Source organism: Cherax quadricarinatus, chromosome 14 (genome assembly GCF_038502225.1).
Source record: "Cherax quadricarinatus isolate ZL_2023a chromosome 14, ASM3850222v1, whole genome shotgun sequence".
In the NCBI taxonomy this organism is placed as follows: domain Eukaryota; kingdom Metazoa; phylum Arthropoda; class Malacostraca; order Decapoda; family Parastacidae; genus Cherax; species Cherax quadricarinatus.
Genome location: NC_091305.1, coordinates 42681037 through 42696036, shown reverse-complemented (window position 1 = coordinate 42696036; position 15000 = coordinate 42681037). Strand labels below are relative to the sequence as shown.

General features: G+C 44.5%; 1 protein-coding gene across 4 annotated transcripts in view; it reads left to right on the top strand.

Annotated features, from left to right (window-relative positions):
* The window catches only part of LOC128694851 (uncharacterized), a 1130786-nt gene that overhangs the window by 451747 nt on the left and 664039 nt on the right, over positions 1–15000 (top strand). For all 4 annotated transcript variants that reach the window (XM_053785203.2, XM_053785209.2, XM_053785218.2 and 1 more), the window contains exon 3: positions 7926–8815. In XM_053785203.2, the coding sequence (XP_053641178.1) occupies positions 8321–8815 (495 nt within the window). In that variant the 5' untranslated portion in view covers positions 7926–8320. The remainder of the gene's footprint in view (positions 1–7925; positions 8816–15000) is intronic.

Below are 15000 nucleotides of genomic sequence, written 5' to 3'. Positions count from 1 at the left end.
ATACCCTAGCAATGTGGCTCGTTTAACTTTTGACAGCCGTGAACTCCCATCTTCAGTTTATGTAGCAGGACATCGGTTACAAGTTCGAAAGGTGATCCTACACTGCAACAGTGTAGAAATTGCTGGCGATTTGGCCATCCAGCGAAATATTGCAGATCTATCGCCCAATGCCCAGTCTGTGGTGCCGATGACCATTCTAGTACGTCTTGCAATCGACCTCCCTCTTGCCTTAATTGTCATGAGGCTCACCTTTCATACTCTCGCCGTTGTCAAGTCTACTTAAATGAGCGGGAAATCCGTTACCTCAAAGAGGCAGAAGGTCTCCCTTATGCCATGGCAGTTTCTCATCTCCGCCTCCAAGGGAGACTACCTCGTGTTTCTTATTCCCGTGTTTCAAAACGTCCCCCACTTCTGGTATCCCATCTTCTGCACCCACCTCTGTGGTTACCTCTCCCATAGTCACTCCTGTAGCTAATTGTTTTGCTGTCCTCGGCTCAGACGTCCCTACTTCAATGTCTCAGTCTGATCTTGCTTCTTCGTGTTCTCTCTCACAAGCCTCAGTAGCGACGAGATCTCGTATGACACCTCCCAATCGTCCCTCTACTTCTCAAAAGTCAAAAAAAGGTCCGTTAACACCTCCTACCCATCTTCCACCTCATTTTCCCTTCCCTGTCTCTGTACCTGGTTCTCCCCTTCTCATTGGCTCTGTTACAAGTGTAGAGGTTCACCCTCCTCCTCGTAATGTACCTTCCTCCCCTGTTCCCTCCCAAGTTTCTTCCTCTTCTGCCACCTCCCAGGTTCCTGCCTCCTCTGTCCCCTGCCATGCTTCTCCAGTTCCCTCCACCCTTTCGCCCCCCCCCTACCTTGGTACAGTCCAATACAGTTCCAATCTTTACTCATCCTCCCCCTACCATTCCCAATATTGTCTCCCATACGACATCTCTGAATTCCGAAACACTTGAAGCAATCTCTGAATATATTGCAGAGACCAAACCATCAATGGACACTGATCCACCTTCCGCTCTTTCTCTCTCCTCTGCTCCATCTGCGCAACTCCTTTCTTCACAGCGCACCGTTCCTTCGCTGCTTGAACGTTTTCCACTGCTTCCGCATGTGGACTTTTCTAACCCTTCTAGTCTGTAGGAACCCTTACCTGCGGATTCCAAGTATCTTTATCATTGCCAATCATGGCCTATTTACAGTGGAATATACGCGGCCTCAGGGGTAATCGGGGTGAGCTTCAGATGTTACTCTCCCAGTTTGCCCCTGTTGGTGTTTGCTTACAGGAACCAAAATTACACTCTGCTGTTATTTCTCACATCTCAGGCTATAATTTATTGTATTCTTCAGATCCTTTTCCTGATGGGACCTTTAATGAAAGTGCCCTTCTTCTCCGCACTGATATTCCGTACCATCAGCTATTTGTTCATACTTCGCTGCATTACACAGCAGCCCGTATCCACTTACATAGGTGGTATACGCTCTGTTCTTTATATCTCTCTCCTTCTCGGGTATTATCTATTCCGGATTTTGCCTTCCTTGTTTCGTCATTACCGCCACCGATTCTGTTACTTGGTGATTTTAATGCCCACCATTTCCTCTGGGGGGGTCTCACTGTGATTCCCGTGGAATTCAGTTAGAGGCTTTTCTTGCCACCCACCCCCTCCATGTTTTAAATACAGGTACTCACACCCATTTTGATCCTCGGACTCATACTCTCTCTTGCATCGATCTCTCAATCTGCTCTTCCTCCGCCGCATTAGACTTCACTTGGTCTGTTCTCCCGGACTTACATGACAGTGATCATTTCCCAATCATTCTTACTTCCCCTTCATATTCGCCACCTCTTCGCACCCCACGCTGGCAATTTAATCGGGCAAATTGGAACCTTTACTCACACCTAACTGTTTTTAAAGAGGTTCCTTCCTCGTCCTCCATCGATGAGCTTTTACACCTCTTCTCGTCCTCCGTTTTCACCGCAGCTTCTCATTCTATACCCCAAACTTCGGGCAGGCATTCTCAGAAATGCGTGCCTTGGTGGTCTCCTGCTTGTGCTCGTGCAGTACGTGTGAAACGCGCTGCATGGGGCAGGTACCGGTACAATAGAACCACAGAGCGACTCCTTGATTTTAAACAGAAGCGTGCGATCGCTCGCCGTGTCATCCGTGACGCTAAACGCACTTGCTGGCGAGATTATGTCTCCACCATCACCTCTGCTTCCTCTATGAGTGCAGTCTGGAAAAAAGTACGAAAACTGAGTGGTAAATATTCTCCCGACCCGGCTCCTGTTCTGCGGGTTGCCGGTGTTGATATAGCAAACCCACTAGATGTTGCCAATGTAATTGGCAATCATCTGGTCCGTATTTCTCAGGGACTCCATCTATGCCCCTCATTTCTTTCCTCAAAGTCTGCCAGAGAGTTAGCACCCTTGGACTTTTCTTCTCTCAGAGAAGAACAGTATAATGTGCCTTTTACACTTCAAGAACTGGAGGCAACACTCTCAGCTTGTCGATCATCGGCAGCTGGGCACGACGACATTCATATTCGTATGCTACAACATTTACATCAGTCAGCCCTTGCAGTCCTATTACGCCTTTACAATCTTATTTGGTCACAAGGAGTTCTTCCACAGCTGTGGAAATCCGCCATTGTTCTCCCTTTCCGCAAACCAGGCACTACGGGACATGAAACCTCCCACTATCGTCCCATTGCTCTTACCAGTGCAGTTTGCAAAGTAATGGAACGTCTAGTAAATAGACGTTTAGTGTGGTATTTAGAGACACACAACAGTCTCTCCACTCGTCAATATGGCTTTCGTAAGGGACGTTCTACCATAGACCCCTTACTGCGCTTGGATACGTATGTTCGTAATGCCTTTGCGAATAACCACTCAGTTATTGCCATATTTTTTGACCTTGAGAAGGCATATGACACAACTTGGAGGTATAATATTTTAGCCCAAGCCCACTCCTTAGGCCTTCGAGGCAATCTACCATCCTTCCTTAAGAACTTTTTAACTGACAGGCATTTCCGTGTTCGGGTTAATAATGTGCTCTCCCCGGACTTTATCCAAGCTGAAGGTGTCCCCCAGGGATGTGTTCTGAGCACAACACTTTTTCTCCTTGCTATTAATGATTTGGCCTCTAGTCTTCCATCAAATATTTGGTCATCACTCTATGTTGATGACTTCGCTATTGCCTGTGCAGGCGCTGACTGTCACCTCCTTACAGTTTCTCTCCAACATGCAGTCGACCGTGTTTCCAATTGGGCCACCACACATGGGTTTAAATTTTCCAGCACTAAAACCCACCAAATCACTTTCACTAGACGCTCTGTCATCTCCGATCATCCTTTGTACCTCTATGGCTCCCGTATCCCTGAACGTGATACAATCAAGTTTCTGGGCCTCCTCTTTGATCGTAGGTTATCCTGGAAACCTCACATTACCTCTCTGAAGGCAACTTGTCACAGCCGGCTGAACCTTCTTAAAACCCTTGCTCATCTTTCGTGGGGAGCTGATCGTCAAACCCTCCTTCACCTACATTCCACCCTTATTTTATCGAAACTTGATTATGGTAACCAGATCTATTCAGCGGCATCTCCTGCTACTCTCTCTAGCCTTAACCCCATTCATCACCAAGGATTACGTTTATGCCTTGGTGCTTTTCGCTCTTCCCCTGTCAAAAGCCTCTATGCAGAAGCGAACGTTCCATCCTTATCCGATCGCCGTGATGCCCATTGCCTGCGCTACTATGTACGCTCTCATGATCTCCGCAATCCTTCCATTTATAGAATGGTCACTGATATTAGTAGACATTCTTTATTTGTTCGCCGCCCCTGCTTACTCCGTCCCTTCTCTCTTCGCCTTCATTCGCTCTTATCTTCTCTTCAACTACCACCTTTCTATGTACATGTAGCATCTCACTTTTCCCTACCCCCCTGGGAAGTTCCAGCTGTTCGAGTCTGTTCTTTCTCCCTCCCTTGCTCGAAAGCCCAACTGTCTACGGTCGCTTCCCGCTCTCTTTTTCTTGACCACTTTCACTCTCATTCTCATGCCATTGCTGTGTACACAGATGGCTCTAAGTCTTCTGACGGCGTAGGATTCGCAGCAGTGTTTCCAGACAGCGTCGTACAAGGGCATTTACTATCTTCGGCTAGTATTTTTACTGCTGAATTATATGCCATCCTTACAGCACTTATCCGTATTGCATCTATGCCTGTGTCATCATTTGTGGTTGTCTCAGACTCCCTTAGTGCTTTACAGGCTATACAAAAATTTGATACACCTCACCCCTTAGTCCTCCGTATCCAACTTTGGCTACGCCGCATCTTTACCAAGCATAAAGATATTGTTTTTTGTTGGGTCCCTGGTCATGTTGACGTACAGGGCAATGAACAGGCAGACACTGCTGCGCGGTCAGCAGTACATGACCTACCAGTTTCTTATAGAGGTATTCCATGTACGGACTATTTTGCTGTAATATCTTCCCACCTTCACACCCGTTGGCAACAACGTTGGTCTACTATGCTCGGCAACAAACTTCAGTCTATTAAACCGAGTATAGGTTACTGGCCGTCTTCTTATCACCAGTGTCGAGGTTGGGAGACTACTCTCTCCCGTCTTCGCATTGGCCATACTCGTCTTACTCATGGATATCTCATGGAGAGGCGTCTTGCTCCTCTCTGTGAGAATTGCCAAGCTCCATTATCAGTCAGCCACATTCTGTTGGACTGCCCACTTTATCAACGAGCACGCAGAATTTACCTCTGTCGTCGTCTTCGCCCCGCTGCTCTCTCTTTACCTTCCCTTCTCGCTGATGGACCCACCTTTCATCCGGACTCTCTCATTGACTTTTTGACAACGACTGACTTACTTCACAAATTCTGATGCTTTCAGCCCTTTCTACTTCAATCTCTTGCTACCCTCTACCCCCGTACTATCCCCTGCTCCGCTGTTTTCTGTAACCTGCTGATCATCCCCCCTCCCTTCTGCCATCCAATTCCCTTGCTTCCTTCCCTACCCTGCAGCGCTGTATAGCCCTTGTGGCTTAGCGCTTCTTTTTTGATTATAATAATAATGCCTGGTGGTCCCTGGTCAAGGACAGACAAGGTTATCTGCCTGATGAACTCATTCCACCTCTAAATCGACAGGATGGGACCACTTCTACTAGTAGTCAAGAAAAAGCGGACCTTTTTGCCGAACACTTTGCTACCAAAATGCAAGTTCCTGATCCAGTAAGGGACCGTCCTTGGCTAGCTGCAAGAACTGAGTCAAAACTGTCAGAGTATAAAACAAATTCCAGCCACAAAATAAAGCGAAAAACCAACGTCAAAGACCTGGGAGCGATCATGTCGGAGGATCTCGCCTTCAAGGACCATAACATTGTATCAATAGCATTTGCTAGAAAAATGACAGGATGGATAATGAGAACCTTCAAAACTAGGGATGCCAAGCCCATGATGACACTCTTCAGGTCGCTTGTTCTAATGTAGGCTGGAATATTGCTGCACACTAACAGCACCTTTCAAGGCAGGTGAAATTGCTGACCTAGAAAATGTACAGAGAACCTTCACGGCGCACATAACTGAGATAATACACCTCAATTACTGGGAGCGCTTGAAGTTCCTGAACCTGTACTCCCTGGAACGCAGGCGTGAGAGATACATGATTATATACACCTGGAAAATCCTAGAGGGACTAGTACCAAACTTGCACACGAAAATCATTCTCTCCGAAAGCAAAAGACTCGGCAGACGATGCAACATCCCCCCAATGAAAAGCAGGGGTGTCACTAGCACGCTAAGAGACAACACAATAAGTGTCAGGGGCCCAAGACTGTTCAATTGCCTCCCAGCATACATAAGGGAGATTACCAATAGACCCCTGGCTGTCTTCAAGCAGGCACTGGACAGGCACCTAAAGTCGGTACCTGACCAGCTGGGCTGTGGCTCGTACGTCGGATTGCGTGCAGCCAGCAGTAACAGCCTGGTTGATCAGGCCCTGATCCACCATGAGACCTGGTCACAGACCGGGCCGCGGGGGCGTTGACCCCCGGAACTCTCTCCAGGTAAACTCCAGGTGACAATAAGGCAGGAGGAGGTGCATTTCCTTCTTAAATCGCTTGACCAAGAAAAGGCTGTGGACCCAGACAAGTTGAGCCCAAGATTTCTGACAAGATGTGCAGACCAGCTAGCAGCACCTTTAACTCGCATCTTTCAGCACTGCCTAGTACAGTGTAAATGGCCCTCTCTGTGCAAAGAGGCAAATGTAGTCCCTGTTCACAAAAAGAAGAGCAGAGCAAAAATCAGCAACTACAGACCAGTGTCACTCCTGTCAATCACTGGTAAGATCCTTGAGGCAATAATCTCAAGACAGTTTTTTTTGACTACCACTCACTACTTTGTGATCGTCAATATGGCTTCAGGAAAGGTTATTCTGCTGTTGATCTGCTGTTAAACCTCTCCACTAAATAGCACCAGTTACTTATTGTCCAAAATCACCTGTGTGGTAGCACTGGACATTGCTGGTTCTTTCGACCGAGTGTGGCACCAGGGCCTCTTGGCAAAACTGCAAGTACTAGGAATTGCAAGCTCTACGCTACGTCTCCTCAGTGATTACCTTCATGGCAGATCTCGAAGGGTAGTTCCCAGTGGTACAGAAACAGCAAGGCATCCTATTTGGCAAGTGTTCCACAAGGAAGCGTGCTGGAACCATTGTTATAGAATGTCTACTTCAATGACCTTCTTCATCTCATCCCAGAATCCCATGCAAATGCAGACAGATGTACTCTGACATTTACTTATAAGAACATAAGAACGAAGGAACACTGCAATAGGCCTGTTGGCCCATACTAGGCAGGTCCTACACAAATCCAACCCACTAACAGAAGAAATGCCAGCTGCTCTAAGCTACACCAGTCACCAGCTAAGAGCAACATCAGCTTAGGGAAACCGATGGCAAGTAACATTTGCACCTAAGAAAACACAAATAATGGTCTCTAGGCACCATGATAATAATGTTGGAGCAGTAGTAAGTATGAATGGGAGGGTGTTGGTATCTGGGGAAGAAGTTGAAATCCTTGGGGGGAAATTTGACTCCAAACTGACCATGAAGAACGACGTTACAAATCTTGCAAACAAGGCAGCCAGGAAGCTTACAGCACTTCGACATACCTCGCATCTGCTTGATAGTAGGGGTTGCAAGATTCTGTATGAGGCACAAGTACGCTCATACCTTGAGTATGCTCCACTTTCTTGGTTTCCCTGCCGCCCCCTCTCATCTGCCACTGCTTGACAGAGTAGAGAACAGAGCAAGACGTCTCATCTCTCGCCTGGCCCCATCCTAGATAGATCTGTAATATCAGCAGAGCCTTCAACATAGGAGGGATGTGGGTGGCCTTACTGTAATGTACAAGGCCAACTTTGTCAAAATACCACACTTGGCTCCTTTTCGAGAACAGCGAGAAACAAGCTTCTATTCCACAAGACGGGCAGAAAGCAGCAACTTCACTCTGAAGAACATCACTCAGAACATCACTTCATCTGAGATTTATACCCAGGATGACTCGAGTCTGGAACACATTCGTACAGCATTATGATGTCAACGAGATAAAGTCAGTTGAACAAATGAAAATGCTGGCCTATAAATGGCTCCAATTTCATCCTGTTCCTTACTTGTATGTTTCGTAACAGTAAAAATGCTTTCAAATGAGCTGATGTAGGTAACAGCTCATAGCTTGTCAATTAAGTTAGGAATCCTTAACTTGTAAATAGCTTGTCAAGAAAGCTAGGGATCCTAAAGCTAACCCTGTCATACACTGTGTAAAGATAGATAGATAGATAGAGAGAGAGAGAGAGAGAGAGAGAGAGAGAGAGAGAGTGAGTTAGAGATAGAGAGATTTATATATGGTCTTTCCTCTTTACAGGTCTAGCTCTGATGTGTCGCTCGGATATCCCTAAAACCCTGATGACCCAGAGAGTGGATGCGCCAGCTAGGCTGTCAGACTTCAGCTAAGCCGTCAGACGTCAGCTAAACTGCCAGACTTAAGCTAACAGCCTTGCACTGCATCTGCAGGGTCGGCTTCCTACTCCTCAACATTTATCGTGAATATTATAACAAAAAAGCTAAGTTTGCTGGTCATCAAATTAATCGTCAATGCGAGCTTCTAGATCCAACACGAGATACTGTCTCGAATAATGTGATCGGCCCAACGAGAACACACAGGAGTGGAACAGCTAGGGGAAGGTGCCACTCTATGACCCAGGGCCAGCCCCTAGCTCACCCCCTGACGGTACCAGCGTCGTTCACCTACTAGGGACAATGGTGTCTAGTTCTCCCTATAGCAGTGCCTTGCTACTGCAACTGCTTTTACTGCTTCTGGGAGTTCGGACACACGCAACGTTGCCTCTAGAGCCGGAGAATAGCCAGAGACGGATCCTTCCGCCCTTCTCTCCGTCCCTGGAGCTAGCCCGTGCTCTGGGGTCTTCCCCTGTAACCCCTCCCGGGGGAAAGGGGAGCCAAGCCCCCCTAGAGAACCCCAGGGGTGGATCTTCAAGGCTCAGCACTCCCCACATGGACGAACAGTCGCGTGAGGACCTACAAGCAGTCTCTGCAGACTCGGACACTCAAGATACTTACGACAGAGGCTTGATGTACGACAGGAGTCAAGACAATGATGATGACGGCGTGCCTCCCCGGGGTGAGCTGCCCCTGGGAGAGGAGGAGAGGGAAGGGGGCTGCCCTCCGTCCCTACCTCAGGGTTACATCGGCTGGCGCAAGGCTAGCAAAGTGGTCCGTGCGACACTCCCGCATCAGGTAAGTTACTTTATGCTAGAATACTTATAAATGATTTAGAAAACTGACTAATTGGTAATTTAGACACTTGGATTTTGAGGTAATCAATCCCTCAGCCTTGAGTCAATGTGTTCAGTCCATCAATCTTAATGGACTGAACACATCGACTTAAGGCTGAGGGACTGATTACCTCAAACCCTTCCTCGTCTTCCACCGTTCTTCTCCGTTTTGGACTGAAGAAGCCACTGGCTGGCAAAACGTTTCCATAATAAAGATTCCCAAATGTTGCCTCTGGTGGAATAACACAGACGAGGTTACTCTCCCAGTAGACTTCATGAAGCTTACCATGTATTAAATGTCCTTTCTGATAAACGTTGACCTCGAATCCAGGATGTTGACCCGCTGTTGGAGCGTTTGGCCATCTGACCGAGGCCTTCCGCTGGCTCCACCCTTTTCAAAATTATGATCATAGTTTTAACCATGGACAATACTTGCCATCCTTCACTCCATTTCATTATTGCCCTCAACATGTAAATCATGTTAATGGTGGTATCATCTTGCCTACACTTGTAACTTAATGATAACTTCATGGTAGGGATCGTATGTATTATATCGTGAAAAAAAATACCACAGTGAGAATAGGAAATAAGACCTGAGCGCTTTCGTGTTCTTGCACACATCTTCAGAGGAACAGATATATGTGTAAGCACATAAAAGCGTTTTGGTTGAATTTCCTATTTTCACTATGGTAGTTTTTACACATTTGCAATCATGTGTTTTATTATGATTTCTTCCATATATCATCTCATAATTTACATTCTTTTATTCACATCTTTCTAGATATTTACCCCAGTGTTTAATCTTCATTTACAAAAATACAGGAGTTTTGCATCACTTTCAGTGACGTTAACGTTACAGAAATCTTACAGCGATTATGATACTGTTGAAGAAGTTACTGGAAGGTTAAGAAGGTTACAGAAAGGTCAGAGACGTTACAGAATGATTATAAGGTTGCAAAAGTTACAGAAAGTGTGCAACAGCGAATGCAAAGTTACAGAAAGGTGATGAAAGTTCCTGAAGTTAAAAGATGGTTACGAATATTACAGTAATGGTACAGGAAAGCTTAATTAAAGTTACAAGAAGGTAACGAGAGTTTCAGGAAAATTACAGTCTGGTTACCTACAATCTCGGAAAAGCTACAGGAAGGTCACGAAACTTTCAAGAAAGTTGCAGAAAGGTCAGGAAACATAAGGGAAAAGTTACGAAATCTACTGTACTGAATGTTCACCGAACTTTTCCAGGAAAAAGTTCCGTCAGAAATATAACACTTTAACATTCTTTTATAAAGAACAAGAGAAAACGGACTAGATGTACTCCGCGTCCCAGCGCGAGCCGAGGAAGGTATCCCCGTATTGTACATTACGGGGATACCTGTGCACACGATAGCAGTAGTGCACAGTGCGGCATAAGTATCAAATGCAGTTAAATCTTAACATTGAGAATTTGAAGCCAATCAGAAGAGACATTCATAGTTTAACATTTGAAAATTAAACTCTGTTTCTTTAATAATATTGCATATTAGGATCTACACAGGTCAAAATTAATTCATATCTCCCGCTAAGAAGCATCAGCACAATAACACTGACAAGGAGAAAGCCTGAGCTTGCTACCATCTGCAGCTCACAAGACTGCCATCCCCACGAGCCCCTTTGGGGCGAGGCAGATGGCAGACCAGAGGCCTAGCTTCTCCCTGCGAGCAGCGTGAGGGCGGTGACTGTGGCTAGGCCTGGGGACACATGGTCCCAAATGGGAGACTTAGGTCTCGAGACACTCCCCAGATAGGGAGCCAAGGCCGGGTCACCACTCTTGGAAAAGACCCGGGCCGGGAGAACACCGGCGAATAAAAACAAAAAAAATGACACAGCTAAAAAGTCACATTATCAAATTTCTCAATTTCTTCCATAAAAACAGACAAAGGCAAACTGGGACCAACACAGATTAAAGTCAGTCTAAATTGTTCTATAAGGAATAAACAAGCAAGTTATTGATTTTTAGGCTTCATGTACAGTCTAACATTTTTTTTTACAGTGATGCTGAGAACACACGACCTTACAGACACTCAAAAATTAAGAACATAAGAAGGAACGCTGCAACAGGCCTACTGACCCATGCGGGGCAGGTCCATGTCAACCCCCGGATTAGACCAATGGCCCACCCAGTCAGGTCACCTCCACTTAAGGAAGGAGCACGGCTTCTGGCCCAGTAGCACCAGCTAGTCAGGTCCAACTCGCACCAACCACACCCACTCATGTGTTTATCTAACCCATTTTTAAAATTACAAAACGTTTCAGCTTCTATAACGGTACTCGGGAGTTTGTTCCACTCATCCAGAACTCTTATTACCAAACCAGTGCTTTCCTATATCCTTCCTGAATCTGAATTTTTCCAGCTTAAAACCATTGCTGCGAGTCCTGTCTTGGCTAGATATTTTTAGCACGCTATTTACATCCCCTTTATTTATTCCTGTTTTCCATTTATACACCTCGATCACATCCCCCCTAATTCTACGCCTTTCGAGAGAGTGCAGATTTAGGGCACTCAGTCTATCCTCATAGGGAAGATTTCTGATACATGGGATCGTCTTTGTCATCCTCCTCTGTACGTTTTCCAGAGCATTTATATCCATTCTGTAATACGGTGACCAGAACTGTGCAGCATAATCTAAATGAGGACTACACTAGGATATATAGAGTTGAAGAACAACCAGAGGATTTCTATTATTTATGGTTCTTGATATGAAGCCAAGGATTCTGTTAGCTTTATTGCTAACGCTTATGCACTGTTGTCATGGTTTAAGGTTACTGCTGACCAGAACTCCTAAATCCTTTTCGCAATCAGTAGTATTAAGATCTGCAGTATTTAGTTTATATGTGGCATGGTTATTTAACTGTCCAACATTTAGAACTTTGCATTTGTCTATATTAAACTGCATCTGCCACTTCTCCGACCATTGCATCAGTCTATTCAAATCATCCTGGAGTGCTCTAATGTCCTCATTAGAATGAATTGGACGGCCTATTTTGGTGTCATCTGCAAATTTGCTTATGTCGCTATTTATTCCCTCATCTATGTCTTTTATGTATATTGTGAACAACAAGGGGCCCAACACTGACCCCTGTGGAACACCATTTGTGACATGCCCCCATTCTGATTTCTCCCCATTTATGCAAATTCTCTGGTGCCTATTTGTCAACCATGCCTCTACCCAAGAAAAAACTTCTCCTATTCCGTGTGCATTAAGTTTCCTCAACAGCCTCTGATGTGGAACTCTATCGAAAGCCTTACTGAAGTCCATATACACAATATCATATTCAATACCATGATCTACCACCTCAAATATTTTAGTGAAAAAAGTTAGTAAATTCGTAAGACAAGAAAGCCGTGTTGAAATTCATTAATTAATTTATGCCTTTCAAGATGGCTACGAATTGCCTCGGCAATTATTGATTCCATAAATTTTCCCACTATGGAAGTAAGGCTTAATGATCTATAGTTCGAAGCTAAGGACCTGTCACCTGCCTTGTAAATAGGTATTACATTTGCCATTTTCCACTTATCTGGCACTATGTCAATTTGTAGTGATATGTTAAAAAGATTAGCCAAAGGGTTGCTAAGTTCCTTTTTACATTCCTTTAACACCCTTGCAAATAGTTCATCAGGACCTGGGGATTTGTTAGGTTTTAATTTCTCTATTTGTCTGAGGACCATGTGACTGGTTACCGCAATCGTACATAATTTGTTATTGTCCTGTTCTACATAATTTATTTCTGGAATTTCGCTAGTATCTCCCTGAGTAAAAACTGAGAGGAAGTAAGTATTGAAATTTTCACACATATCCTTATCACTGTCAGTGATCTGACCTGAGTTACTCTTAAGTGGGCCTATCTTGTCCCTAATTATACTTTTGTATACTTGAAAGAACCCTTTTGGGTTAGTCTTCGAGGCCCTTGCGACCTTAGCCTCATAATCCCTCTTCGCTTTTCTAATTCCTTTTTAATTTCTCTGTTCAACTGAATATATTGGTTTCTTAACTGCCCCTCTCCTCTTTTGATACGCCTATATATGCCTCTCTTTTGACCAATGAGATGTTATAATCTATTTTTCATCCATTTGGGATAATTTTTGTTAAATCTAATTTCCCTACTCGGAACAAAAGTTTTCTGGGCAGCTAGAACTATGCTCTGAAAAACGTCATATTGGCAACTAAGATTACCTCCCTGGCCCATAGTCAGGTCATCCCAATTTAGGCCACCCAGGTAATTTCTCAGTGCCATGAAATCGCCCAAGCGGAAGTCTGGGACAGAGACTTAATTGCAGTTATCTGGGTAATTCCATGATTTACTAAAACTAAGTGATTTGTGATCACTTTCCTCAAGCTCATCATTAACCTCAAGATTATTAATTAGTGAATCTTTGTTGGCAAGAACCAAGTCAAGTAGGTTGTTTTCTCTAGTTGATTTTGTCACAAACTGTTTTAAAAAGCAATCCTGAACTGTATCAAGAAAGCCACTAGACTTAAGATTTCCTGTCACATTGTTCCAATCAATTTGTCTAAAGGTAAAATCTCCCATTAACACATCGTTTTCATAAAAACCATACCACAGGTGGGGATAGAACCCGCGATCAGAGAGTCTCAAAACTTCAGACCGTCGCGTTAGCCACTGGACCAGCTAGCCACAATAAGATTCGTCCAACTTGGTATATTTCTACATTATAGGAAGGTTAGCATAGGGACCACTGTGACCACAAATGCAAGTTTTTACAGATGAATCTCCATCTAGCGTGGCCGTGACGAACTCTAGCTCAAGTGTGGTCACAGTGGTGCCTATGCTAACCTTCCTATGGTGTAGAAATATACCTAGTTGGACTAATCTTACTGTGTCTAGCTGGTCCAGTGGCTAACGCGACGGTCTGGAGTTTTGAGACTCTCTGATCGCGGGTTCTATCCCCGCCCGTTGTATGGTTTGTTTGCAATCGTGTCATTACGATTTCGTGAGTAACATTTTCATATCTAGACGCCTTATGAATTTCTTCCCACAGCAACTTACTGCACTCTCTATCAAGGTTTGAGGGCCTATAAATCACACCCAAAATTAACTTTTGACGGCTCTCGAGAAACTGTAGCCAAACAGATTGTGTGTCCGATGTTTCCAATCTTATATCTTGTCTAACACAACAATTTAAATTATCTCTGACCTACATGGTCACACCACCACCCTTTCTGTTGACCCTATCAGTGTGGAATAATTTATAACCCTGTATGTTGCATTCAGAAGTCATTTTTCTATCTTTCAAGTTGAACCAGGTCTCTGTTATAGCAATAATATCTATATTACCTGCATTTGCAAGTAATCTTAGTTCATCTATATTATTTCTTAGACTCCTACTATCTGTATAGTAAACCTTAAGGAAGCTAGTCACTCATTGCCCTCTACTATCTCTCTTTGTTTGTTGATCAATTGCTTTGCATTAACTCTTAAGTAGATTTAAGGAAGGATAACTCAATATCTTAAAACATTCTGGCTTATTTCTCATCTTTAGAGACTTTATCCATTTACTTTAGGGAAACCATATTGCTTTATAAAGCTCGTACATCAAAACTTACACATCCTTAAACTTAGCAGGAACTTTGAGGTCAACACAGCATGAAGACAGTTAAACACTGCCTTCACATACCCTACAGAAACAGTTAAATACTCTCCACATACACCATAAAGAGACAAACACTGCCTTCAAGCACCCTTAAACACTGCCTTCATGCACCTTTCAACACTGCTTGCATGAACCCTACAGAGACAGTTACACACAACCTACATGTACCTTACACAGGCAGTTAAACACTGCTTTCATGCACCCTTCAGAGACAGTTAAACACTGCCCACATCACACAGTACCGTCACGAAGCTGCCTCAAAACACAATTATATGACAGGTAATTTACTTGCGGCGGTGAAGGTAATTAATCGCGCAGCAAACGTGTTGTGAATCCGGATAATTGCTCGCCTCCCTCTTGATTACGGATAGAGGCTCCTCATCCAAGAAGTCTGAGCTATCCTCATTATCCTCGGATCAAACCTGACTACCCTTTCATTCCCCAATCAAGCCTCCTGGGAATTAGGTGTCAATTAGTCACCCTTGGATCATACA